The sequence below is a fragment of the Rhagoletis zephyria genome, unplaced genomic scaffold (genome assembly GCF_001687245.7).
Source record: "Rhagoletis zephyria isolate East Lansing unplaced genomic scaffold, Rhagoletis_zephyria_1.1 Rzeph_scaffold_00962, whole genome shotgun sequence".
Taxonomy (NCBI): domain Eukaryota; kingdom Metazoa; phylum Arthropoda; class Insecta; order Diptera; family Tephritidae; genus Rhagoletis; species Rhagoletis zephyria.
The window spans coordinates 24234-51453 of record NW_016158046.1 but is presented as its reverse complement, the minus strand read 5'-3'; the positions used below and the strand labels follow the sequence as shown (position 1 = coordinate 51453).

The 27220-nt window shown below is 34.1% G+C and overlaps 2 protein-coding genes across 4 annotated transcripts; one reads left to right on the top strand and one right to left on the bottom strand.

Moving 5' to 3' along the window:
* Window positions 1-27123, top strand: LOC108362209 (pupal cuticle protein Edg-78E-like). 3 transcript variants are annotated; one of them, XR_001847431.1, is made up of 2 exons: window positions 1-121; window positions 22700-22834. XR_001847431.1 is itself a non-coding variant. In XM_017615085.1 (2 exons), the coding sequence occupies exons 1-2, from the start codon at window positions 110-112 to the stop codon at window positions 26926-26928; spliced, it is 351 nt and encodes a 116-aa protein (XP_017470574.1). In that variant the 5' UTR covers window positions 1-109; the 3' UTR covers window positions 26929-27123. The 3 variants fall into 3 exon arrangements, 2 of the variants coding, with proteins under 2 accessions (XP_017470574.1, XP_017470573.1); XM_017615085.1 differs by lacking the exon at window positions 22700-22834 and adding an exon at window positions 26590-27123; XM_017615084.1 differs by lacking the exons at window positions 1-121; window positions 22700-22834 and adding exons at window positions 25458-25719; window positions 26590-27123.
* Edg78E (Ecdysone-dependent gene 78E) lies at window positions 10763-12299 on the bottom strand. Its single transcript, XM_017615083.1, has 2 exons — window positions 11750-12299; window positions 10763-11475 (listed from the first exon to the last, which is right to left on the bottom strand). The coding sequence occupies exons 1-2, from the start codon at window positions 11759-11761 to the stop codon at window positions 11113-11115; spliced, it is 375 nt and encodes a 124-aa protein (XP_017470572.1). The 5' UTR covers window positions 11762-12299; the 3' UTR covers window positions 10763-11112.
* Window positions 27124-27220: the final 97 nt, after the last annotated feature.

The window sequence follows — 27220 nt, the reverse complement described above, 5'->3', positions numbered from 1 at the left end:
TATTTGCCGCGATAAGAGAGAGGGTGAAATATGTATGTACCTGAGTGCGAAGAGCTTGAGATGCTGTTGATGCTAAATAGAAATATCAAATATTGCCAGAGCATAGAGCATGAATCACGAGGTATGTATAAATTAATTTACACTGGTGGCAGAAATAATAGAGACGCCTTATTTTGACTGTATTGGCTATATTTGTTTTGTTTATTTATTGCATACTATTTTTTCTTCTAGCTCATTAACTCATTAACTTCGCATTTCAAACTTTGTATTCAAATTATAAAAATTTAACAAGTTTTTACTAAAACTTAAACTTTTTATTCAGAACCAGCAAATACCCGGCGTACTTCACTGCGCATTAAAAGTATTTTTGTGTTGTTACTCTCTCCCAAAACTCGTACGGCCTCATTCATAAAAAAATTAAATAGATTTAAAGAGCTTTATGAAGGGAGATTTAAAAAAAAAGTTTTCGATTGATGAAGCATGTTTTATTTTTTATAAATGTGGGTGTTACTTGATATATTTTAGAAGGTATAGTATCGGCTTTTTCCTAGACATTTAATTTATAATCTTATATCTCGAGTCTACATATCGCGCGCTTTCTTCAAAGGTAAACGAATTCAATATTTACCTCATCTTATCAATTTAACTGAATTCAATTTTTCAAGCCGCTTCAAAAATATGTTCGATAATAAACTTTTTTAAACCTCTTTAGTTTAGCACCAGTATTGCAATATTTCATTTATTTTATCCATCTAAATGAATACACATTTTTCAAACAGGTGGCAACCCCTCTCAAAATATTTTTTCGGCGGTAAGCCTTCTTAAAACTTTTTTTTTTACAGCAAATTGCAATATTTAACGTAATCGTATCAATTGACCTAAACTGCAATTTTCAAACAGTTGGTAACTCTCAAATTTCTGTTCTATATTTTAAGCTAGACCTCAAGCAATAAATAGGTGAAAACTGCATTCGATTCTATGCATTGGTTTTCGAGTGACGCGCGTACAAACATACAGACAGACAGACAGACAAATATTCTAAAAATTGTTTATTTGGCGTCTGTTGCTCTAACAAACAATTTTACACAATTTTATTATATGTATAGATTTTGGGTATGCAGTTTTGTAGCCCATTAAATTTTAGTAGGATAAAGTGCAAGTTTGAAGCGCATATAAAATACCGTTGATTTTTGATAATTTTTCTTGCTGACGCTGTTGTGCATTTTCTTCCACAAAAAGAATACACGAAACATGAATTTCTTATGAAATGAAACGCGCAATACCGTTCGCAACAAAATGTAAAAAAAAAAATCAACCCACAGTTTCTACATATAAATTGTACTTTTATATATATATATATATAAAAAAACACGAAAAAGTTTGACTGCAAAAAAAATTTAAATCACCAAGATTGAAACTTACACGTTGTTATACTAAAATTTAATGAGCTACAAAACTGCACATCTAAAAATACGGAATAAAAAAATTCCAGTTTTGATGAACATTTGTTGATTTTTTTTTTAATTTTTGTATAAAGTTTGAAAAATTGATTATTATATAATGAGCCAGACTTTTGTAAAAAAAAAACATTAAACATTAAATAAACAAAACTAGTTGAAGTAAGGCGTTTTTATTATTTCTGCCACCACGATATGAATATATGTAGTTCAAAATAACAAATTTTTTTTTTACAAAACACACATGCATCAGCAGTCATTTTTTAGCAAAATGTAGCACAGAGTTCACAGTTTTCTAGTTTTTAATACCAAATTTCACGCAAAGAAACCAGTATTAGTCAAATTGTTCTGCTAAGGATTTATATATATATATATATTTCTTTTGATTTTTATAAAAAATTTTCAAGGTTTTGCTGGCTTTAATTGGTAAATCCGACACTTACGGTTTTTGGTTTTGTATTACTTGTGACCCGCATTTTTACAAAAAACAACTGTTGAAATTTTTAAATACAATTTTTTTTTTTTTGTAGTCAGCTTCGTTTGCTGCTATTTTTATGCAACCAGGTATTCGTTTATTAGTGTTTTTTTTTATACTTGTTTGGCCTGATATTTGTGCCTGCAGCTTTATACTATGTGTTTATATACATATGTTTAGGGTTTGAAGCAATTATCACAACTGCAAGCGAGCGCGTAAAAAATAAAGTGTTTTATATCTTCTGATCCAACCGTTTCGAATTAATCGTAATCAGCCAACCACAAGTTATTAGCTAAACAAATACAATAGGGCAAGTTTTCAAATATCCAGCGTTTTAGCGTTTTGTCAAATGGGTGGTTCATTGGTTGCCGTTTCATTTTTTTTTCTCAATGCATACATATGTATATACATACATACATAAATACATATTTACTTGCCTACAAACTTATACAAGTTTTGCTCTTGAGTCGCTGGTGTACTCGTACCATTTTAGTGGTTGTCTACCTCGAAACAGTCTAATTTGTTTACAATCTTCTTCGATCGTATTCGCAAATTTTCGTTGGCTCATTTATTTATCTGTTTGCGCTACCCATATTTCTTGATTTTAGTATAATATTTTTGAAAATTCAGGTTTTTCATTCGATTTCGATTTGTTGAATCAATTAGTTTCCGTTGAGTTTTTTGCCTTACTTATTTTCATGTGTATGCTACAAACACACACATGCAAGCATACATGCCCTGTGGGGAAAATCTCATTACATTTAGTCCCAGTACTGGTTCGCGATAAATCTCTTTTGCATGCAAGCAACTGGCGAATTTAACATGGCGATGTCCTAGGAAGTATCAATTACNCCCCCGCCGCTGCATCCCTTTTTCGATAGTTCCGAGCTAGTCCTAAATTCTATAGTTCCGAACCAGTTCTTAAATCGACAGACGGAAGAAAAAATTATCATGATTTTTTAATATTTTTGGTTCTTCCGTTTGGAAGAAATGTGTTTTCAATTTGAAATTAAATTTGTTTGAATGATTGTAAGAAATGTACGTTTACATACCTTTAGCTGTAGCTGAGTTTGCAGAGGTGCTCGCTGTTATTTGTTACATTCCAGTTGGCCCCAAGATGTTAGTATGTTAATACAAAGTTTTGTTTTGTATTACCAAACTATGAAATAGCATTTGCGAAGTGCAGAATGGAAGTGCATTTGAACGAAAAAGCCGCCAAACACATATCTATGTAAAGTAAACAAGCCCGCGCTGCATCCCTTTTTCGATAGTTTCGAACTAGTTCTAAATTCGACAAATAGGATCTAGTTCGTTCTGCATCCCTTTTTCTATAGTTCCGAACCATTTCTAAATTCGTCACTTTAGATATCGATTTCTAGTGAAAAAACTGAAATAAATTAGTTTTTTAAAAGTACCACTTTTCGCCGATTTTGGACTGGTGGGGATTTAGTTCGTATCGGACTAGTTCGTTTTTGGCGATAAAGACCTAGTACGGAACTAGAAATTTGATTCACTAGTCCGCGGTTTCCCTGCAGGGTGTGCATGTATGTATGTCCAATAAACAATTCAGTTTGCGGTTGAGTCCGATAACTGATGAGCATCTACTACATCCTTTGTTTCCTAGCGTGAGAAACGTAAGTGTTCGACATAAAATACAATTTTTATGGAAATTGTTGCGCTTTCAATTTGGGGACGGCTTGTTGTCCGGTTTATTTTCAAATAAACTTATTGAATTAACTACTATCAAATTGTTGGTCCCTCATTCGCTTGGCAAAGGAAGAAGGAAAATTTGTTTAATGTTTGTTGGGTTTCGCATAGAAATGTACATAAATTGACTTGAACTACACCATTTCTTATCAAAAACAGGTATAATGCACCTTCTCCGTTGAATGACATCTTACGTACGCAATTTAGATACCGTTAAGCATACATATATTTTGATTTCGGTTGTAGTATAGGAGATCTGCATAGCTAATAAACTATTCTACAAAGTACTAACAACCTGGAAGAGAAGAAGTTTTTGAAAGTCAGCTGGCATTCAGACTAGAGATGGACGCGCGATATCGGAACCCGCGGGACCCACAGCACTGATTTCAAATTTGCCGGGATGGGCGGTATCGGGAAGGTTTGAGAAATTTTGCTGGTGTGACGGGACCAAAATCCTTTCGCGTCAACCCCGATAAAACCGCAACCCCAGCAAATTCGAAAAATCTTCCTTATAAACGATGTGTGAAATATGCACTTTTTTATGTTTTATTGGGACGAAAATGAACAGCAAAAGCAAAACAAAAAAAAAAAACCGAAGATGACAGATCTTTCATTATTATTATTTTTTTATTTAAAATTAATTTGAAAGACATGTGAATTTTTCTTATTGATAGATTTCGGCATCCACGGGACCCGCGGGGCAATTCTGAAAAACGTCGGCATGGGCGGGTTCGGGACTTAAAAATTGAATTTCGGGATGGGCGGGATCGAGACAAAATATTTAGTCCCGTGCCCATCTCTAATTCAGAACATAATTTGGTGCCAGTAAGTGGCTTTGCGAATTCTTGTTCTTTAACAAATTTATTCAAGTGCGACTGATGTGAAAGCTCCAGAGACGTCGAAAATTCAACACTCTTTCTATAATTCGCTAGTATTCGATTATTATGTGACTAATTTATTTATTAATGATTGAAATATCTGTATAACTTCCAGATAAAATAAAAAAACTAGTTCATTAATAATTAGTTAAAAAACACATTCGGATCGGATCGCAAAACCGACTTCACAGCCAGTCAAGTTTTGTCAAGTTCTAACTGAGCTTGTCATGTGCAAAAGGTTAAATCAGTGTCCGGACTGTGAAAATATTTTTACTAGTAGACCAGCAAATACCCGGCGTGCTTCACTGCGCCTTAGCAGTATTTTTATTTTTGTATTCCCTTCCATTCATTCATAAAAAATTAAAAAATATTTGAAGTGAGATTTTCCAATACAATACAATACAATAAATTTACAACTAAATAAATAATAGCCAGCCTTGACAAGTTACGGCTGAGAATCTTTTACTATTCGCAGTATACATCTGGTTTTTTTCTCACCAAAAATGCACTTCAACAGATCAAAGGAATTGATATGAGGTTCGAAAACTTCAGGAAAAAAATTACAAAATTCTATATATTAATATCGTTCGCTTAATTAACGACAATAAAAATTATGTTAAAAATTCCAATTGTACACACACTTCTAAAAATTTTTATGTAGGAAAATACGAATATTTCGATCGATATGTTTGCATAGAAATACTCTGATTTGCATACATAACCATATGTATGTTTGTATGTAGCACTTCAAGTGATCGTAAAAATGTCTTAAAAAAGCGTGCGTACCGAACCTAAAAACGTAATGTATGCAGTGGCAATATTTAAAAATGCTTAAAATATACCTAAAATTTTGTTTCTATGGCGACGAAATTCTATTCTAATTAGCAAGTGGTCGGTTAGTTGCGCACTTATTTATGGTTGGTTGGTGCGGAAGTGTTGCTTAGCTCTGTTTTGATAAACAAAACTCAAAGATGTTATGGTAATTTTGATTGCGTCACAATAAAATATTTTTTTATATAAATTATCACCTACCATGTGCATTTTAAAGAAAGAAGTGTGCGAAAGAGAATTGGCCATTGAAGATCAAGCCAACTTTTGAAATATTATCGACATTAAATTTGCAGTACATATATGTATGTATGTATGTGCATATCGACACCTCCAAACCGTACCATGCTAAGTCATTAGAGACGTAGGCAGGCAGACTTATTTAGCATAGTATGGTTTGGAGGTGTCGGTAAGTACAGTTAAGCTCGGAACACTTTGATGACTGCAACTCCATGAAGCCAGCTTCTTAAACATTTTGAAGACCTCAGCGACATAGCAAACAGCTGATTTTAAAGTTTGACATTTTGGTATATTTATTTCACAAATTGTGTATTTTTATTTAAGTAAATAAGAAAAACATGAACAATCAAGAATATGTGATTAATTTTGCGACAATTTAATTTTGCAGCACTACATCTACTCATTGTCGCCGGCAAAATTAGAAATAGATTTAATTTGGCGACGTCGACAATTGCAGTCCTGCAGCCAAGATGTCGTGCTGTCGTCAAAATAATTGTGTCCGTAAGAACGTGTGTATTTAAAATTTGACAGATGCTGCTTGTCGCTTGCTGTCGTCAAAGTGTTCCGAGCTTTACCGAACATTTTACTACAAGTTCGTTTCTAAAGTCTTTTGTTACAGGGGGGGATAAATTGTGCAATAAAGGCGTTTAATAATTAAAGTTTAACTCACAATGAGATATCAATGGAAAGGTAACTTTTGGTGTTTTTGGTTTTTGGTGTAACTTCCAAAAATGTTTAACTTCTAAGCACCTTAATACTACGTTCATATTGACGAGCTAAACATGTTAAATGGGCTTGAACCAGTTAAATGAACAAAACATGTTCATAAACAAGTTAAATCGCATGCAATTGTTGTCGGAAAATTGAACCAGTTAAATCATTTAACTCGTTTGAAAACCAGTTCAACGCAGAGTTGTATCGGAAAGCTTTCTGCTCCGGCCAATCAGAAAGACCCAAAAGCTTTCATTTGACACGCCAACGTTCAAAAAATTTATATTCTGCAAAATATTAAAAATTATCAAAAAATATCAGAATTGTTGTATGCCAAAAAAGAGGCCAAGGCGGTAATTAGTTATTTCCCTTGAGGTCTCATCGTACGCAGAGATAAATAGTGCATACGAACTAAAAATTTTGAAGTCTCTAAGTAATTCGTATTCGTTAATATCATGAAGCAGACATTCGCAAAAAAACAAATTGAACACACAAAAACTTGATTTTGAATATTTTTTCGAATTTTTATTGGTAATCAAACAACCGTCAAAGTTAACTCCAAATATTCAATGTGGACGATTGCGTTTTCCAAATGCTCTTTTTCATTTAACAAATTAAATGGGGCCAATTTGAACGTAATATAAGACTCCTTCTCGGAAGAATGTTCAAATTCAAATAGAAATTTATGAACCTTTTTACGGAGTATGGTTTGACTAAAAAATACTTATTTCAAAAAATACTTTGTATACAAAATTTTAACAACGGAATACGAAGGTAAAAGCAGATAGATAGAAAGGTTGATAACCTTTCCAATTATATCTTATTTTGCAAAATGAATAATAAATAGAAGGAATAAGAATATCTCACTTTAGCTATTAATATTTCACTTTAAAATTTCAATACGTAACTATTAAGTGTATACAAAATTAGTTATTTTATATGTTCGTGACCGTATCGCTTACGAACAACTAAATGGATTTGTTAATTTTATTATTTTTAAGACTTCTGAAAGAAAATATTCTTATTCGATAGAAATGCTTGTTTTTTATGATTTTATAGCAATTCTGCGAAAAAATGCATTTCCTTCATATAAATTACATGAGAAATTTTAAAGTGGAACCATTAAATGTTAACTAATTTCAAAATAAAAAAAAACCGGTCCCCTTATTTTCGATATTATCCAGTTCTGGGGTTGGCTGGAAAGCAATTTTTGGCCCACCCTTATGTGCATATTATGTAGTTGGTGCGTTTGATTAAAATCAATTACTTTGCGCGAATTTTGTGATAACAGTTCCTAAATAAAAAACATACGTAATATTTTCGACTATTAACTTATACCTGCTCGTACATACTACATACATATGTACATATGTATGCGTGTTTAATTTGATTTCATTAGCGATAAATTTGTCATTGCTTCTATAAACTCACATACTTATGTACATATATGTATATGTATCTACATATGTCGCAGTTACCTCTTGCGCTCCAAAATTAAAACTAAAACGTGCTTCTCCCTCATATGTGGTTTTATTTTTATTTTTGTTTTCATTCAGTTCAGTTATTTTCGCCTGCCATCACAAAAGTGTCAAAATCTCGTTTTTATCGGCATCAACCCAACGCTACGCTCAAATCACCCAGAAGTGTGTGTGATTATTTATGTGCGCTTATGGTGAAATTGAATTAATTGCCATTATTTGGTACTTTATTTTTTTCACATAAAACTTAAAGAAATTTTACTGCCAATCAGGTAGCTGGTGGTTAATGATGCAGCTTAACACATTTTCGATTAAAATCTGATTAAATTAAATTAATTGATGATTGAATTTAAATGACATGACTTTAAAGCACTTAGCGGCGTTTAAGTGTGCTTTAAGACGTTTATGTCCAAATTTGTTGTTATGAATTAACAAATCTTTATTTAGTAAAAAAAAAAAACCTTAAACGTAGTTTAGCTATTTCTATGAACAGTATGAATCGTGTATGGGAATAAACAAGGTATCAATTTGATATGCAATTTTGCTGCCCATTTTTATACTTGCATATGTACTTAAAAACCATGAACATGAAAATCGCTTAGCTAGCCAGTGCACCAGGAAGAAAATATAATAGTACACAAATGTATAAAAATATTTATTGTTACACTGTAAAGTTTATTGTTTATAGGTAATAATTTTTTATTTAATTTTTTAAATTGTAAAAATATTTGTACAAAAAACTCTCACAAAACTTACAAATTTATAGCAAACGTATTAACAAACATATTCACGGTGACCATCCGTCTTTTTTGACCCATTGTCCTGGTAATTTATTAATTTTATACGGGACGCCAAATGTTCTGTATTTCTTTTAATGTCCTGTATTTGTCCCGTATTCGGTGTTCGGTATTTCGACGACTTAGGACTCGTCATTAAAATTTAGTATAATAAAGTGCAAGTTGCTTCTCTTTCAAAAAGTTGTCGAACATACTTTGTATGAAAAAAATTTGTAACACCGTTTAAAAAAAAAAAACTGCCAAAAATGAACGGTAAGTCCTACCGACTTTAAAATTACAATTTATTATACTAAATTTAACTAATCTTTTTTAACAAATTTCGCGCGTTAAAAATCTTGAGAAAAATAACCTATAAATTTGTGATGTTACTATAAGGATGCTGTTTCAGGCATAATACATCTAGGATCATTGAAAAAGGCTTTAAGATCTGTATTTTTTGTTTTTTGCAAAAATATGCAAAATTATTTTTTGTCCCGTATTTCGCTCCCATAAATATGGTCACCGTAAACATATTGCAATCGCGCCGCAAAAAAAAATCCAAACAAAACCCAAAATATGTCAAATAAAAACCTGTTGGCACCTTTCTTATTCAAATGTATTTCTATGATACTGGTTTACTGGGTTTTTTACTGTCATGGGAATCCGCTAAGATGAGCAGGTAAACGGCTTTGTGTGGAAATCGGCGAGCCATCAATGTGCAGGGCCAACAGCTGTTTAAGTGAGTGATTCATTCGACTGGCATCAATGGTGGGAATTTGTAGCATAATATTTAAAACAATTTTATATTTTAATCTTTGTAATACTCAGGCTACATAGATCGCTAAACCATCTACTACATACATATGTGATGATTCTGACGTGGCCAAATTTGACGCTTAAGAAGCAGTGATGGACATACTTTAATACTTTTGTATTTAAAATACCTTTAAAATACACCCTTAGTATTTAGAGATGGCTAAATATTTATCAAATGATATTAGCCTGAAGCATCAAGCGGGAAACAACTCTTACCAAAAGCAGGTACGTTGGGAATGGTAGGAAACTGAAAAGTGCACGGATATATTTTCTTTCATAAATAACAAAAATTAAGAATACGGTAAAAGGACCAAGTGCATACACGCAACCCGCATACACCTGGGGGTGAACAACTGGCGCAACATCGCAAAGGAGAGGAGAAATTGGCGAATTGGCGTAACGGTTATGATAAACATCATAATTTAATCGTTAAAATTGTATTTCTATTTTTCCGATTAAATTCAACCGTTATATTTGTATTCAATTTTCCGATCATACCATAACTGTTATTTTCAGCTTTAATTTTTTGGATTAAAAGAGATAAAAAATCACAAAAAATGGATATTTTCGGTCCCTGGTTGTAACACCAAATGTGAAGAAGAAAAGTAGTCCGCAAACCAAGAATTACTTATACATGCAGCATAGCTCTTTCAGTAAAATTTTAAACACATAACTTTTTGGGATTCCTAAATTTTTTTCCAATATCGATATCTCCTATATATTTATCAATATTTGGTGATTTCATTATTGGCAATATCATACATAAACGTACATACATAAATACATATGTATATTGTTTTGTTAGGTAAGCTGATATATTTATCGAAATAAATGTAAAGTAAGCGTTGATGGACATTGATTAGGGCGATCCTTAAAAATCAAGTGAACGACTTTTTTCAGACTCACCCCCTCAATCGGTAATACCAGGGTCACATATAAATGTTGGTGCCGATTGGAGACGGTTAAGGCGTGTCGAACAGGCGGCAAAGTACATTTTCCACTATAGAGACTAAACAAATTAAAATTATTATTTTTTTTTCTTCTAATACCCAAAATCGATAGTATCATAGTCGAAAATATCAACTAAAAATTTTGGTCGCGATTGAAGTCGGTTAAGACGTCTTTATAGGGTAATCTGAATTATGACCCCTATGCGCCACGCCTTAACCGAACTCAATCGGGACCAAAATGTATATGTGATATCCTTGACTATTGTAGCATCGACGTAAGGGTTGAGACTTAGGAAATCTGATGTAAAAATTAGCTTCCTACATTTAAGTACCACCCTAATATTGATATATCGATGTAGATCGGTATCAATAGAATATCTTGATAGGAAAACCTGAAAAAGACACAAATTAGTGATTTTTGTTATTTTCTAAACAAAGGTCTAAAATTTTCATTTTAAACACTTCATTTATTAAACAAAAACTATTAATTACAAATAATGACTATGCGCGCGTCAATACGTCAAACTGTACGCGCGAAAACAAAATGAGGCATGCACAGATTAACAGCTAATTACTATGCGTCGAAAACAAGTAATGAAAAAACAAAAACAAAACGTAATAACAAGAAAAATTCATTGAAATGAGTCAATTAACACTTCAGCTTTGACATGTCAGTAGGTTGGCCGGTGACCCATTCCGCGTATCGAGAGAGCATTGTTTCGTGAATCGTGGCTTCAGTTTGATTGCATTTAAAGCTGTGTGCGTGTGTGTGTGTGTGTGTAGGCGCCGCCATTGTTTATTGCTCTTCCTTTAGTTGTGGTGGATGTGCACGGATATATTCTAAGGCACGCAACACGTAAGCTGGTATTGGTGGTGGCGTTGGCAGATGATCACCTGCCGGGTGGAAGCCTTCCTCATCCGCTGTGTAGCTCAAGGAGATGCGTTCACCTTCGGGCGATACGTAATTCAGTGAGCCGCGCACACCACCGTCCAAACTGCCGGCCTCCTGTTGTTGAATGCCATTGCTTGTCTCATAGGAGAACTGGTAGTTGCCCTCGGCATCGGATGCAGCATTTTGAAAGCTACGTATTTCGGCATTTTTATCGATGTTGTCCGCATAGACGAAGGTCAACGAGAAGAGGGCAGCAACACAAACGAACTGGCAGAGTGAGAAATCGACAAAGTCGCAAAAAAAGAAAATAAATGAATCACAAATGAGGTGTAATGCAACGTTTAACGAAGCAATTTCATAATTTTAGCGCTTCAAGCGAATGAATGAATGAATGATTGAGGCAATTAAAAATGCCATATAAAAATAATTCGCCTTTTTTCATTTAAATGTGCGACGCTATTTAAAAACAAAAAAGTTTTTTTTTTTTTAAGTAACTACTCGCTTAGTCGCTGCTGCTTGCGTATTTTATTGACATACTTACATATTTAAACATTTTAATTTTTATTTTTATACGTATATAGATTTTTGGTTGATTATTTGAGCTGAGCGCAGGACTCGTTGCTGTATATCCAGAAACTGTGCGTTGAACCAAAAATTTTAAGGCTTTTTATACTATGCGCTAAGGTGCGCGCAGCACAAAAGGGTCGTGGCATTTAATTGCGTCGGCAAGTGGCTATCCGAAACAAGTTCTTTATGTCTTTTAGAGCGTGAACGAGTTAAATATTGCAAACAAAAAGGTGTCGAAAAAATACTCAAAGGCGCGCCAAAAATCAATGAAACATTGTCTGGGTTCCTTGCCATAAAAATGCAATGAAATATTGCAAGCGATTCGTGTCATTATTTACTCGTTCGCCTCTATGCAGCAAACAAAAGACTTAAGTCACAAACTTTATTATCATTTGTATATCCCTTAAGCGTCTTTATGTGTATTTGTGCGTCTCTAACATTTAATACAATGGTTTCGTTTCTATTATAAATTTAATTAGTTGCACACTTTTAGGCACTCATAAAAATAAATTGAGCCAGACGCAATTTGTGAATTATGTTTTTTATTGCTTTTGTTTACTTTCGGCTCTTTGTTTTTTTTTGGTTTTATTGTTCAATAGCTAAAACCGGCGCGAAAATCAAACCACGTGCTGGTTTTAAAAATAGAAAAAAATACTAGCAACAGCAACAACATGACTGGTGGCTTCACTGCTGCAGTTAAATTTTATTAATGCGTCCCATGCATAATTGTTTGAGCAAAAGATTAATGAACACGATTTTCAATGCGTTTCGGATACAGCATTTAGTAGACCTAAATTTATTGGCTGTGAATTATTTATTATTTTTTTTATCGGAAGGTCACTTGCAGCCAAATATTGTTTCATCTTGATTTTTGGTGATTGATTTTTGAATGCAATCAAAAAGCAATTGGGCGGCGGTTTATGTTATGAAGGATGAGCATTTTGCATAGCTAAAACAGAATGCTGGCCAATTAATTGCACTACGAGGGGAGATCAAAAAGTTCACTAGGTGCATTTTTATTTTTGTGAAAACACATATTTTGATACAGGAGGCTAGAGAAATTAAAAATGCATTGTTTCGAAGAGAATAAAGTTACTTGTTTTATTTATTCTCGTTATTATTCAATGAAAGGAAAATTTTCTGGCCAAAATTGTACGAAATTGTTTAATATATGTAGATGGAATCCTCTGATCTCCATACGAATTGCTTTGCTGCCATCACACATAATGTGCTCCGACATATCCTCTTCAATACAAAGATGACAAGCCTGTCCCTGTGGAGAGACTAATGCGGTGAATGCAGTAAGCAAGTTGGCATTGGCTCCACTCAAAAAATGTATGTCTTTCCTTGAAAAAGAGTATCCGAAAAGTTTAGTCTGTCTAAGGCTACTTACCGTTCCCCATTGCTTACTGTGACTGAGTCTTGAGGAGGACCAACTGAGTTCACAAAATAGTTACGGTCCCGCAAGTTCGTCGGCGACATCCAGAAGTTGAAAAGTGTCAAACCACTTCTTGACGATCCTGGAGGTGATCATCCTATTGGATATGGCCCTGATTGCCGCCTGGCTGACTGAAGGAAAAAAGGTTGATTTCAAACACTTTTCAAAGTTCAATCTGGCACATGTTGACATTTCTAGTACTTCGGCCAGAAAAACGAAGTGGGCAAAGTGCTCATCGCAATGGGTACTTTGGCTTTTTAGACACTGGCGCCTGTTCTGTCCTCCATATTTGTTACGTTTGTGTACCAGTGTACACGTTTGCTTGACAAAAATATCTAGATCTAGACTCAGATTTTGCCTCAAGTAGCAAAAATTTATTCTTCTTCTCTCAAAGGCTCGTAACCGTGAACACTCGAAGTGGATAATTGGCCCCCATTCTTCATTGGCCATAGAAATAGAAAGATAATAAAGTTTTTCAACTTTGTTGTCACAATCCTCAACATGACACATGTAAATCATCGCTTTTCTGGAAAAGAAGCATCCTGATTAAATCGAATATCTTCAACAATGAGACGGCAGGAAACCAAAGCTTCTCCGTAAGTTAGTTTTCTACCAATTTTATTTTATATGGCGATTTCTCAAACGTAAGGGCGCCAATTTAATTAAAAGTAAATAATGTAGCCAAGTACCGCTAGTTGAAAAAGAAAAAAAAAACCAAATCCCCAGCCATTAGCCAAAGCCTTAATTCCGCGAAATTTTCACCTCCCCTCGTAAGTTAATTGGAAATTAATTTAACGCTAATGCTCAATATTTGAATATGTATTTGTAGGTAAGCAGAGTATTCCTGTTAACACAATATTTTGTATTTTTTTTATTTAATATTATAAAAATAATACACTCATAAAACCTTAATAGTTTCATTTTTTTTTCGAATAAACGAAGGAAGATAGATAGTTGCAAGTAAAATGTTTTTTAATTACAGAAATCCAAAAAAAAAAATTTACGAACATTTCAACATGTTATGTGTAAGCATGCACAACCCCCGGCGGCTGCAATATGTATTTGTTTTGTAATATGTTGAAGACTTCAAGTGGTTACGGCATTAGGACAAAGAAGTTCGCGTCTAAAGTCTTTCGTTGAATAGTTTTTTTGCATTTCTGCATTTGCTTGATATAATTTCAAAATAATAGGCTGTGTGTTTTAATAAAAGCCTAGTGTGAGATAAAAGCGAAATAGAAGGTTGGTATGTAGTGTTTTAATTTACTACCGGTCGCGCGTTACTGAAAAGATTTAGATGGACAAACAGCTCGATGTTCTGATTATTTTCGTAAACTTCATCATTTTTCTAGTAGTCACAAACATCGAATCAAGTTGTAATACCATTTTAAGTACAGAAACGGAAATTTAAGTGTCTATATGAAGGCAGGTTAGGGTAGGTTAGAGTGGCTGCCCGCGCAGAGCACGGCGCACACGTAGGCTGGAAAAGCCAGTTGTGATACCACTGGCCGAAGCCATTTATTTCTTACCCTCCCTAAGAAATTGGACCATCGAGTGCGTTTTATAAAGCACAAAGAGTCGAGGATGCTCGCCGAGTTCAAGTCGACTAAACAATTCAGAAAGTACTTGTTGAAGAGTTGGTTGGTTGCGATGGTCTCCTCCTCCTCGTCGTCTCTTCAGCTGCGACAAAAATCGTTGGTGGGGGGTATGCTAACCTTTTACCGTGTGAACCCATCAGACAGTGTCCGGTGATCACACCTACTACTCATCTGAGAGAGGAGCGGTCCAGCCGAGTAAGAGCTATGGATCGCTTTACATCAATATTTGGCCAAATTTGCCTGGTAGTATGGCAGGTGGTTTCCACGGCCTTTCCCTGGTGTTTACATCCTCGATGAGTTCAGCCTTTAGTCTGTGTTTGCAGAGGGTTAGAGGTATGCCCGCATTCTGAGCAGAATTGACTTCAGATATTTCCGCCCCCTCCTTGGCAGCTCGTCGGCTAGGCAATTGCCAGGAATGTCCCTATGACCGGGCACCCATACAACCATTTTATGCATTTATGGCTACTTTGTACGTTGTTCCGTTAGATTTGAGATTTTTGATAGCAGCCTGGCTGTCAGAATAGATAGCGATAGGCCATCCAGGAGGGGCAGAGGTTATGAGCCACCGAGCCGCCGTCATTATGGCGGCTCTGCTTGAAAGACACTGCAATGGTCCGGTAAGCGAAAACTGAAGTTAAGGCGAGTTCATCAGAGTAAATTCCGCTACCCACTCTTCTGATAAGCCTGGAACCATCTATATATATGGCCGTAGACCTGTGGCCCCTTTCCATTCGTTCCTCTCTGGGATTCTTGTGGAGAATTTGTTGTCTAGACAGAGTAGAAGAGTGGTATAATCTCTAACTGTCGTAGATTGTCCGGTAGAGTTTCAAGTAATTTTGCGTGTCCGAATCTGAGGTCTCTCCACGGTTGGATCGTATTTAACGTGGCCGCACTACAGCCGGCCCAAAATTTGCCACAGGTGGAAGATTTAATATTATTTCCAGAGATTTGGTGGGTGTAGTGGGCAGTGCTCCCGTGACGGGTATAGCAGCCGGCCACCATACGGCGACCCCGTAGAAAAGGTTACCCGAATGCCTTCATGTGTTTTTTGCTTCAAGCCTTTGCTTACAAAAATCTCTTGGGGAAACTGTCTCTGTATTCCAAGCCGAAATGTTTGCAATGCCACTGGCTATGGAGAGGTACGAGTTTAAGTGTCTCTAGAGACAGCTAAGCTATACTGAAGGCATTGGCCAGCTCTCTAAGTACTTCCAAATTAGTTCAGAGAGAGAGAGAACAATTTTCGTCTAAATTATGTTAGAGTACATAACGAACTTGTGGCACTCTTAAGTGTCGTCGATTCACTCAGTAATGAGATATTGGACCATTTGGCTAGATAAGGCTTGTTTGGTTCGTAAACAGTTATCAGTTGTCAGAAACTGGGTGAATATTTCGGTACCCAATAACTGGAAGTCATCGGAGCTCCAGGTGCCCTCAGTCTTGTAGGATCTTGCTAGACATTTGCTTTCATTGAACAGATGGCACTTGTGGGGCTACTGATTGGTTACAATTTCTTGGTTTTTTATATCTTTGTAGTCCATAGCAGAGCTGAAAGGTACTCAGTGATTCCCATCCATTGGAAACGTTCACATTCAAAACTCATTGTTTTTTATGTTATACAGTAAAAAAAAAGTTGAATACATTTAAAATTACGTTGTGTTTATGCCTGATGCTCCTGGTATTTAACAACATAAAATGAATCATTAGAAAGAAAATAAGCACAAATATTTGTTAAAAAGAATGTGTGACAAATGTGTGAATGTGTGATTTTAAGCGTATTTTTCAATTTCATCAATGGTTGTATTCCCATGCAGCTACATTTAATTTGAGCTTTTAATTTTTGCTTTTCTACAGCATGCAAATCTACACATATTTTTGAAGCCAGTTTCTTAACATTCATTTTTATTTATATTTTCTTTTGAATGCTTTCCGGTTCATGTACCATGTTCAAGCAAACTATTCTAATCAAAATAATCAATATGTTTTGCGAAAATAATGTTATATTTATATGCCTTCATTCATTATTTCGGTGCATGCTTTTTTTTTGATTTTTGGTGCACCGAAATATGAAAATTTAACTAAATACGTTTAAAATCTATTTTTATAACAACAAGTAATTTTTAAGCAAAAAACAAAACCGACTTCAATTCTCACATAAACATTTAAGATTATCGTTAATTTCTTCATGATCAAATGATCGGATTTAAACCAAATTAGTAATGGGACCACCCTTGAGGTACCAACTTTCCGATGAAAAAAGAATTATCGAAGTCGGTTAAGCGGGTTCAAAGTTATGCGGTAACATACATAAAAAAAAAATATTTTGACGAGCTTATAACCTCCTCCTTTTTGTGAAGTCGGTTAATAAAAATAACTAGTATACTAGTTTGGTTTAAATTCACTCGGAAGCCTGAAAGCCCTTTCAAACTCATTTCGATTGATATCCATTCTTTAAAAATTCATTTAACTTATTAAATAATTTGAATGCAGCTTATAAAATACGTGGCAACCCTTCTAAATATATTTTAGAAATAAAGCCTTTTCAACCCCATTACGATTGACACACATATTTTAATAATTCATTTGACTTTTTAAATAATTTTAATATTTGAACAAAGTAGTTTCGTATATATTTTAATTAACTGATGAATTAAGTTGAATTTTATTTTCTAAACATGTGGCATTTTTCAAACCCATTCGATTAATACCCATGCTTTAATAATTCATTTAACTTTTATAATAATTTGAAATAAACTTTTAGACAGGTGGCAACCACCTTCCAACACCTCAAAAATATTCTTAATGTTTAAACTAAAGACTTCTTAACACTCTTTCGTTTGACTTCCATATTTTTACATTTCATATAACTTTTGGAAAAGTTAACTAAATTCGACATTTGAAGCAGGTGGCAACCCACTTCAATATATTTTTAAACTGCTACCTTCTGAGCCCCCTTTCGTTTGGCAACCATATGTTAAAACATTTTTTTTCGAATTAATTTCCTTAATTCAAATTTAATTTGATCTTTTAAATAGGTGGCAACCCTCTTAAAGTCGAGCTAAGAGAGAAAGATTTTCAAACCCCTTACCATTGATACCGATTTTGTAATATTGGATTTTTTTTTTTAGATAATTTGAATATAATTTTTTTAAAGGCGGCAACTTTTGTCAAAAACGTAAAACCTTATTGCATATCTGCAGTCCAAGCCTTTTAATTTGACACCGTATTTAGGAAAATCGAATGAACGGTGCGGTTATTATGGCATTGCTTATTAAATAATTTGAATTCAAATTGTTCTAGAGGTGGCAACTCTGTTCGAAAAAATAAAACCAGTCTACAGGCCAAGCGCTTTAATTTGACACCCCATTTTTGAAAATCGATCGAACGTTGCAGATCTTGTATGCTGCATAAAAAATGCCTTCGCGTATTATATATATAGATTATATATGGGCATTGCCATGGTGGCGCACGTGACAGTCGTACGATTTCAATGTGATACAAAAAAGGAATACCATTTGTTTTCTTTAACTTTTTTGGGCCATTGTATAGCACGTAATTAGCTCTATATTTAACCGAAAAATTAAATCAATCGAACTGCTTGGTCCTGAAATATAAGCATTTAAAGAGAGGTTCGTTACGTGACAAAAAATGGAAGTTGATTTTTTCTTTTCGTACAAAATCGCAAAACTCTGCGAATTGTGGATGGCTATTTTGATGAAACTTATTTTAATATGATTTGGAGCAATTTTAGTTGTTTTTAGAGTTTTTTGAATTAATGCAAATTGTTTCAATTCTCTTTTACAACCCCAAGTGTGAAACGTGACGTGACGTGGCGTGACGTGACATAAATTTCCATCGTTATATTTTTGTTAATATTGCTTTTAAATGAATTTTTAACGCAAATAAAACTTGTATTTTATGTAGAATAATTTATATTTTGACTTCAGCGCCAATTCAGGGTCAATTTATTAGAAATCTATGATTTGTTATGTTTCAACCACATACGCCAAATTCGAACCAAATCGGACCATAAATACGGTTTTTCGAAATATCTCGACCTTGGCACCACCTAGGAAGACCAATTTATGCAAACATGATTCTTCTTACATAGCCAGTATATATTTTAAAAAGCAGACAAATCGGCCCGTAAATACGTTAGATATAAAACTTTTATTTTTTTTTGTCGTGGTGGACCTTCCGCTGGAAACACCCATATATAGATGACGTCAAAGCTTTGGACTATGCGGGTTGCGCAGTACACTTTACAAGCTAGCGAGATCGCTAGTAAAATTAAAAAAAAAAACCAAAAAGTGTCACAAATACAACAAAAATTCATATGCTAATACTTTTGCATAATCGGCCAATGTTTATTTCAAATCATAGATATATTACACTTTTTATGTAAATTAGATTTTGATGCAGTAAGATAGTATAACTGAAAATACATCATTACCAAAAAAGAAAATTACCGTAATGTCGTTTTTACTTGTTTTTATGCATTGGTACGCAAATGTGCTAAGTCCAAAAAAATCCAAAAAAATATATATACACGTCTGTCCGTGTACACGATAACTCGAGATATCTCAACGAAATTTGGTATGTAGGTTGCCCTTTATCCAAGGTAAGTTGGTATTAAAAATGGGCGAATCGGAATGTAACCACGCCCATTTCCGATATAAAGGTATTTTCTAAAAATGCCAAAACTACGATATTTCAGTAAATATTGGATGCAAATTGTTCAAAATTAGTATGTGAAGTAGAATTTTTGTAAAAAATCGATGATCGCGATAACCACTCAGCAGAAAATAAGATTATGATACATTTTTGGATAATGGGCATGGCGCCGCCCACTTATGACCACAAATGTGTAACTCGGTAACCGATTTATCAATTTCTACCAAACTCGGTGCACTTAATAAACCTGGTACGGAAAAGCAATTCGTTGAAAATTATTCAAATCGGACCAAAATTACATTCGCTTCCCGTATATCTAACGGTAAATTTCAAAAATACGGAAACTGATATTTCAATAACTGAAGACGCTAATTTACTTCAAGTTAATACTTACAACAATCTCTTAACAATAAATAAGACTGCGTGACACCGCCCACTTTATGACTACAAGGTGTATTTCGGTAGCCACTTTAGCGATTTCCACTAAACGTGGTTCAATTATTTCATTGAGTTTAACTCAGGATATTATCGAAAACGTTTGAAATCGGGAAAAAAGCCCCTGCTTACGACAGTATTTGATACCTGCGCCGGGTATATAAAGTTCGGTTTCGCCCAAACTTATACCTCTTTACTTGCTTTTAATTATTTTCTTTTATAAATGGTACATAAATTTACGACTAAAAATAGTTTTTTTTATTAATAGCAATGAAATAAAACTGTATTAGGTTATGATTCATTTTAAAACAATGAAATATATTTAAACTAAACAATTAAATCTTTTAACAATAAAAAATAATGGAAAAAAGGTTGATAGAAAATGTGCTAAGTCCACATTAAAAGAATAAAATCTTAAAGAGAAAATGTGGTAAGTCCTAAAAGAGCCTATAAGTCTGCAACAGCTTTATTTGGAAATTGGCCGATTATTGGTACTAAAACAAGACGAACTAAGGAATAAAACTGCATTTACAGATTAGAAAAATATTGAAAACAAAAAAAGTTAGACGGTTTTTTGTCCCTCCTGAAAAATAAAAAATAAAATGGACTTAGCACGTTTGCGAACTAAGCCAACGATATATACATATGTACATACGTAATTTATAAGCTAGTTATCGACATAATTTATTTTTCGTTGTCCGCCTGTAACTTGCAAGTATACTTTAGTCTTTAAACTATCGGGATTATAGTAAAATCTTTACGTTCAAATCTAAAACTATTCCTCTATAAAAATCGACAATTTTTGGCACGTTTTCCAAATTTCTAAAAGCACTTCTATTCGTACTTCAAAATTCTTGAATATCAATTAATTAGCATAATTTTCGTACAGTTTTAATTAGAATAATTCTTCAATAATTTATAAAATTATAATTAACTATATCCATACTTGCCGCTTAACTATTCCAACTAAAATTCGAGCAAATATATGCCTACGCATGCATAAATAGTTGTGTAGCTGGAAAATAATGTGCAAAGTATTTCTCAAATACTCAAATATATCTACCAAATGAGACTCTAAATTTCGGCAATTCATTGAAATTCTGTAGTATTCTTGTTTAACAAGCAAACAAAAAAAAAACAAAAAGATTTAACTTGTAGGCCGACTAGTCTTTTACGTGGTTGATGCTATTAATCAAATTTAAATATTTAAATAATACTGTACGCCTAGGCATTTACTTGTACATATGCACTCTTATAAAAAATCGTAAGTCGATTATTTTAATTAAATTGACGAGGTTAAGCTGAAATACCATCACTTTTGCCAAGATTTCTAATCTATTTGTGACTTACAATGTCAACGCTTTAATCACACTATGCAACACCGGCTTTAAGGCATTTCAAAAATGCATATACATACATACATATCGTTCTTTAAAGTACAAAACCGCGTATCGTGGTTCAGCAAAACCTCGTAACTGACATTAGCTGCCAAAAAATATATTTGCTCACCGGAAGCTACTCGTATCAAGCCCATCCGTCCGTTCATACAAAAATATCGATACTTAGAGTTCTTAAGATAATTAGGGATAAAAAAAGAGAACCGTTTTGAAATGAGGCAAGTTTTCCTTTCCCCCTATAAAATTTTGGCAACTTCACATACGAGGTTTTACTAGTAATTTATTATGAAAACTGAGAAAAAAGAATAAATTATTTTCCACTTAAATTGAAACTGGCCATAAGAAGGTAATTTTTGGCCATAATTCTCATTCTTGGCCTTAATACTCCTCCAAGTAAACAAGAAATTCATTAAATATTGTGTCCTGGATTTTTTTGTTTTAGGAAGGTAACAGGTTGGTTGAAGCATCGAGAATATCGCTTCCAGTCATCGCAAACATTTTCACGGCGTGCTCAATAAGTGGGCATCGCTCAGACTACACAATGTTAAATTTGCCAAATCCTTCTCCATCTGGTCACTACAAGGGTAGCCCCATCGGATATTTTCATCGCCAATGCCACCGCGCGAGCAGACCCACGCTCTTTGCATCTCTATCTAATTTCGAGAAGGTATAATAAATGTATTCTCCTTAACCTCAAAAACAAAAAAAATCCCAGAAAGCAGTTTTTTGTGAACACTGTAGCTTTCAACGTTAGTCAGGTTTTTTTTTTACATATTTTACACTGCATTCTAAAGTTTCTCAAAATTTCGGATTGTAACCGAGATAAAATTTAACAATTTCAGCAACACACAAAAATAGAGCTTATGGACGAGCGTTTTTTTAGTTTCTTAACTGTCAAAATTTTACTTTACATTTGGCGCAGCAAAATTCAATTTATTTGTACACCATAGTAAATTTCTCCACCCCGTCTCACCTCGGAGAAAAGAGTTACCGATTGGCACACAGCCTAATTATAACGTTATGTAGCACAGTGAATCGCACCGCCCCAATTTACAGTTAGAAGAATAATATGTATAGTACATTTTGACTCTACAACACTGAAATCCTAAAGTTTGCGATAAATCAAGATAAAGCGAATGAATTAAAGTCCAGAATTTTTGCAATTTATTTTTTATGGGCAAGCAACCCACCAAAGCAATTAATTTTGCTATAGCTGTTCTATAAATTGTTATATATACGTTTGCTTCGTTATGAATATAAGTTAATACAATTATGTGCATACATATGTATATGTACACAAATATTATAGGTGCACTTGCCGTGCAGTGAGATGGTCCAGTTTCTTTCGTGATTAGCAAAATACTTAATTAAACATTTTTTTTTTTAAGGAATTGCGACGCCATACTAGATTTTTGGGTTAACTTTCGTTTTCAACACATGGAATTCCCGGCTAATGTACATACATACACATGCATGCACGTGAACAAAAGTTTATATTATGCCTGCAGTGAAAAGACAAACGAGGTAGAAAAAATACTAGTTCATTAACTAGTACTATGTGCCTACCTACCAGTTCGACAATTTCGAAGAACTAAGGCGTTCAGCGACATCTGCATTTGAATTGCCAAAGCCAAAAATAAAACGCAATTAACTGCTTTTTTTTACAAATGTCGGCTGTGGCGTCACGTGAAGACTACTGGTTCTGGTTCTGAGATCGCAGGTTCGTCGAGGCCGCTTGGAGGTGGTTAAGATTTTTAAAGTTAAATCAATGTGGTTCTTCACGCTTTCCTGGTTTACAATGTAAGTAAAAATAATTATTTAAATTTAAAATATAAATAACAAACTTGAAAATATAATTCCATTGTAGAAATAAAATACATATGGGAAGAAAAGCTTGTGCCATAAAAAAAGAAATACATTTTTTTTCTTTTTTTAATTAAATTTAAAAATTACAATAATGAAATATATCAGGTGACAATAAAATAAATCAAAACACGTGCGTTCTTTGTAATGTCCAAAATTGAACGATCTCTTCGATTCGTTTTTTAATGCCGTATAGCGTCGTTTTTACAAAACGGTTCATACTCGCTACAACTGAAGTGATTTCTATTGGCTAGAGTTACAAGTGAGCTTTAAGTTCTAGTTACAGTTGAACGTTTATGAGAATTAAGGTCTAAATACAACCAAATCTTAGCAGCTAAATCTTAAGGTCTAATTAGTTATAAGAAAGCATGTGCACACGAACACCTACACACTTATGAGTCCTACAACAACCCTAAGTAAAATCAAAATCAAAAAAAAATAAATAAATACAAAAATGTTTCCTGCGCCAGGACTTGAACCTGGGACCTCAGGCATACCACGCGAGTGCTTTCTTCTGTTGGCCATTGCGACTGTTGGAGCGCCGCGAAGAAAAAGCCATACTTATGCTTTTCACGGGGGTGAATTGGCAGACTATCTCATCAACTGGTATGATGCTACTAGTATTTCTACTAGTAGATGCTGATGCATAGCCTGAGAGTTGACATCTCGTAGGACATTGCAATGTTAAAAATACCAGTCGCTAACAATGAAAAACGATAGAACGTGAACTAGTTGGGCTGCAGCGCAGAATGGTAGAATTCAGGTTCACAACTAGCAACTTTCCCTGCAGGGATTATTATGGGTTTGCGTGTGTGCAGGCATTGTCGATAAATGATTATCTGGAATATTGCTTAAAATTGGTTTGTTCGTTTATAAGAATTTCAATTGATTTGCCAAACAAATTGAAGTTACAGCACAACACCGTAGGTACGTTGGTTTACTTACTATCCAACATTCAAAGTATAAGCTGATCATAACTGTGCTTTAAGATGCCGTTTTAATACAAGTTTAATAAAAAATTCAACATTTAGTCTGCAAGTTAATTATTTATTGAACTTTAATCCAAATTTCTGAAGGCAATTAAGTTGTTCTCTCAAATGCCGAAAGATATCGTATGTGTAGTATATACCTACATAGATATGTATATATGTATGTAGAAATTTGTTAAGCATAAATTAATCACATCAACGCTCAGCACAGAAGACTTGATAACCATCAACCATCACTAAGCACTCTAAGCTGCTATGGCTGAAGCTCAAAAATTGGATTTTCATATTATTATGGGCCAATGTGGCGTACTACTACTCCGTAGGACCAGGGTTCGATTCCTAGTCAGATCAACATATACATATGTAAATTAGAAAAGGGATTTTTCTAACAGCGGTCGCCCCTCGGCAGTCAAGGGCGAACCTCTCAGAGTGTATTTCTGCCTTGAAAAGGCTTATCATTAAACCCATTTGTGTTATAACATCAGCATAAATTGGAGGAGAAGGTCGGCCAAACACTTAGCAAAAGTAGGTAGGCGCCAAAAAAAAAATATTATTAATATTAGTTATTACTTATTTTAGTTTTAGTTTGTTTATTTGTTTTAGTTCTACTACTCAAATGGGATTTGCAAATAAAATTGTCATGCAGTTACATATTTGCTTACTTTATGATCTGAGAGCTGTTGAAATGTTGTTTTAATTGCGCCTGCGCCTGCGCCTGCGCCTGGATTTAGGTTTTTTTGAACGTCTGCGAAACTAAAGCACGAGTAGATCGTTTTTGTTTTTTTTTTTTGAATACTTACATATATACATACAAATATGTACATATAGAAGTTTATTTATTTTTCTTGCTAAATCATTTATTTGTTGTTGTTAATGGTTTAAATAAAACACGTGAAGAAGATGTGTTGATTGAATAGCGCAGAGTAGTAGCGCCCCACCCCACCCCACCGGCTATGTGCCTATATGTGGCCTAATGCGCTGAAAGCCAGGCAGCAAAGTCTTCCAAACGTGTCTGTAAGTAGCTTTTGCTTATCTTAATTTAAACACACAAACGTACATACATCTACATGTACATATGTATGTATGTATGCATAAGCGCAGCATCATCATCAGCAATAATGTGGCGTTAAATTTGATATTAAAAGTTTGAGAGCGACTTTTAATGAGTTCAGATTTCAGCGATTTTTAATTTATATTTTTTCTCATAGCTTTTCGTTTTGCTTTGGTTTTTGTTTTTGCTATTTAGTTTGGCATTAGTATTTTTCAACTATTTTAAATATATATGTAAGTATTTGTGCCTTTTGACAAACGTTTGTGAGGTAGTAAGGAAGCCATCAACATGTATATATGTATGTATGTATGTATGTATGTAGACATATTTTAATTGTTGTTGTTGTTGTTACTTAGGTGTCGTTTTAGTTGGGCCATGCTCTTCGCCTCCTAAGATTGGGGCTAAGATGTGAGCTTGTTTAGCTAGCTCATATAAAAAGCATTCGCGACAGCGTATCCATCAACAGTTAGCAAACGCTTTACAATACAGCAAGATGTTCAAGATAGTGAGTCGATTTTTTTAAATGCTTTTTTGTTTTTTTTTTTTAGGTTTTTAATAAAGAATTCTTTCTTTAGCTAAAAAAATATTTAAAAATTATGTGAAAAAAAATTGCAAAAACACTTTTTAAATTATGGTGTGTTTAATTGGAGTTTGAGTGAAGTGAAAACAAAAATTTTAACAATGTTGTATTTAAAAAATTTGCGAAAAATTTGAAAAAAAAAAAATTGTGAAGTTCGTGATACGGCCTGACTGACTGATTCAAATGGCTTAACTTAAGCGCAATTTAAATGAAAAATATTGCAATAGACCAAATTCTATATTTTCTAATACTTTAAAGTTAATGTGGAAGCGCTCATATATTCTTGCACACGACGTGTTTTAATAATTAATAATTATGCTTACAAAAAAAAAATTTTCAAAAAAATATAAAAAAATTTAATTTATTTTCCAACACCACTTCGCGTACAAATATGCGAGTATTTAGAAAGTTTTTTCAAGTTACATAAATTGAATTGCAAAATTAAAAAAAAAAAAAACACAATAGAAATTAAAAAACAACAAACAATTAGATGTCATTTGCATCGCATAAAATTGTGTTTCTACCATTTTCAAATTGAACGATTTTGATTCTTAAATTCAATTTAAAATTGCAATGGTAATTTCGCAATATTCACTTTGATTTTTAAATAGGCTATATTTGAGTTTTCATATTGTCTATAATGACGGGAACATCAGAGCAACATAAAATGAAATAAAAATATACAATCGATATTTGAACAGCGTTCGCAGTCTTTCGCCAAGCGAGAATATTTTAGGTTTCAAAAATTCCTAAACCACTTATTTGAATTTCAACAACCCTTTCTCCTTTTTTCAGCTACTGCTCGCCACTCTCTTCGCTTACGCCTGCGCCGATAATATCGACAAGGACGCACAGGTGCTGAGTTTCAAGAACGATGTCGCGGATCCGGAGGGCAACTATGCCTACGCCTTCGAAACCAGCAATGGCATACAACAGCAAGAAGCCGGCAATCCAGCGGGTGTAGCTGGCCAATACGAGTATGTATCACCCGAAGGTGAACGGGTCTCAATTAGCTACACAGCCGATGAGAATGGTTTCCAACCTACCGGTTCGCATATTCCAACACCACCACCAATTCCAGAAGCTATAGTGCGCGCCTTAGAATACATTGCAGCGCATCCCTCGGCTGTTTAAGGCAGTCGAACGAAGTTCCGAGAATGTTGGGAGGCTGAAGACCTAATAAATACTAAAGAAATCTGCGGTCGGCGGTTGATAAAAAAGGCAACGACGGCTGCAACGAGTGAGAAGTGATGATGATTATTAGATTAGATTAAGCGAGTGAAGAGGCCATGTTGGAAGCTAAATTGCATCAATGAATTATTTAATAAACAAAAACAAAAGAAATGTACTTACATATGTATATAAATATTAGTTACCTAGTCAATGTCAAGTCTTCTAAAGTGGTGCACAATGAGATGCATTCTTT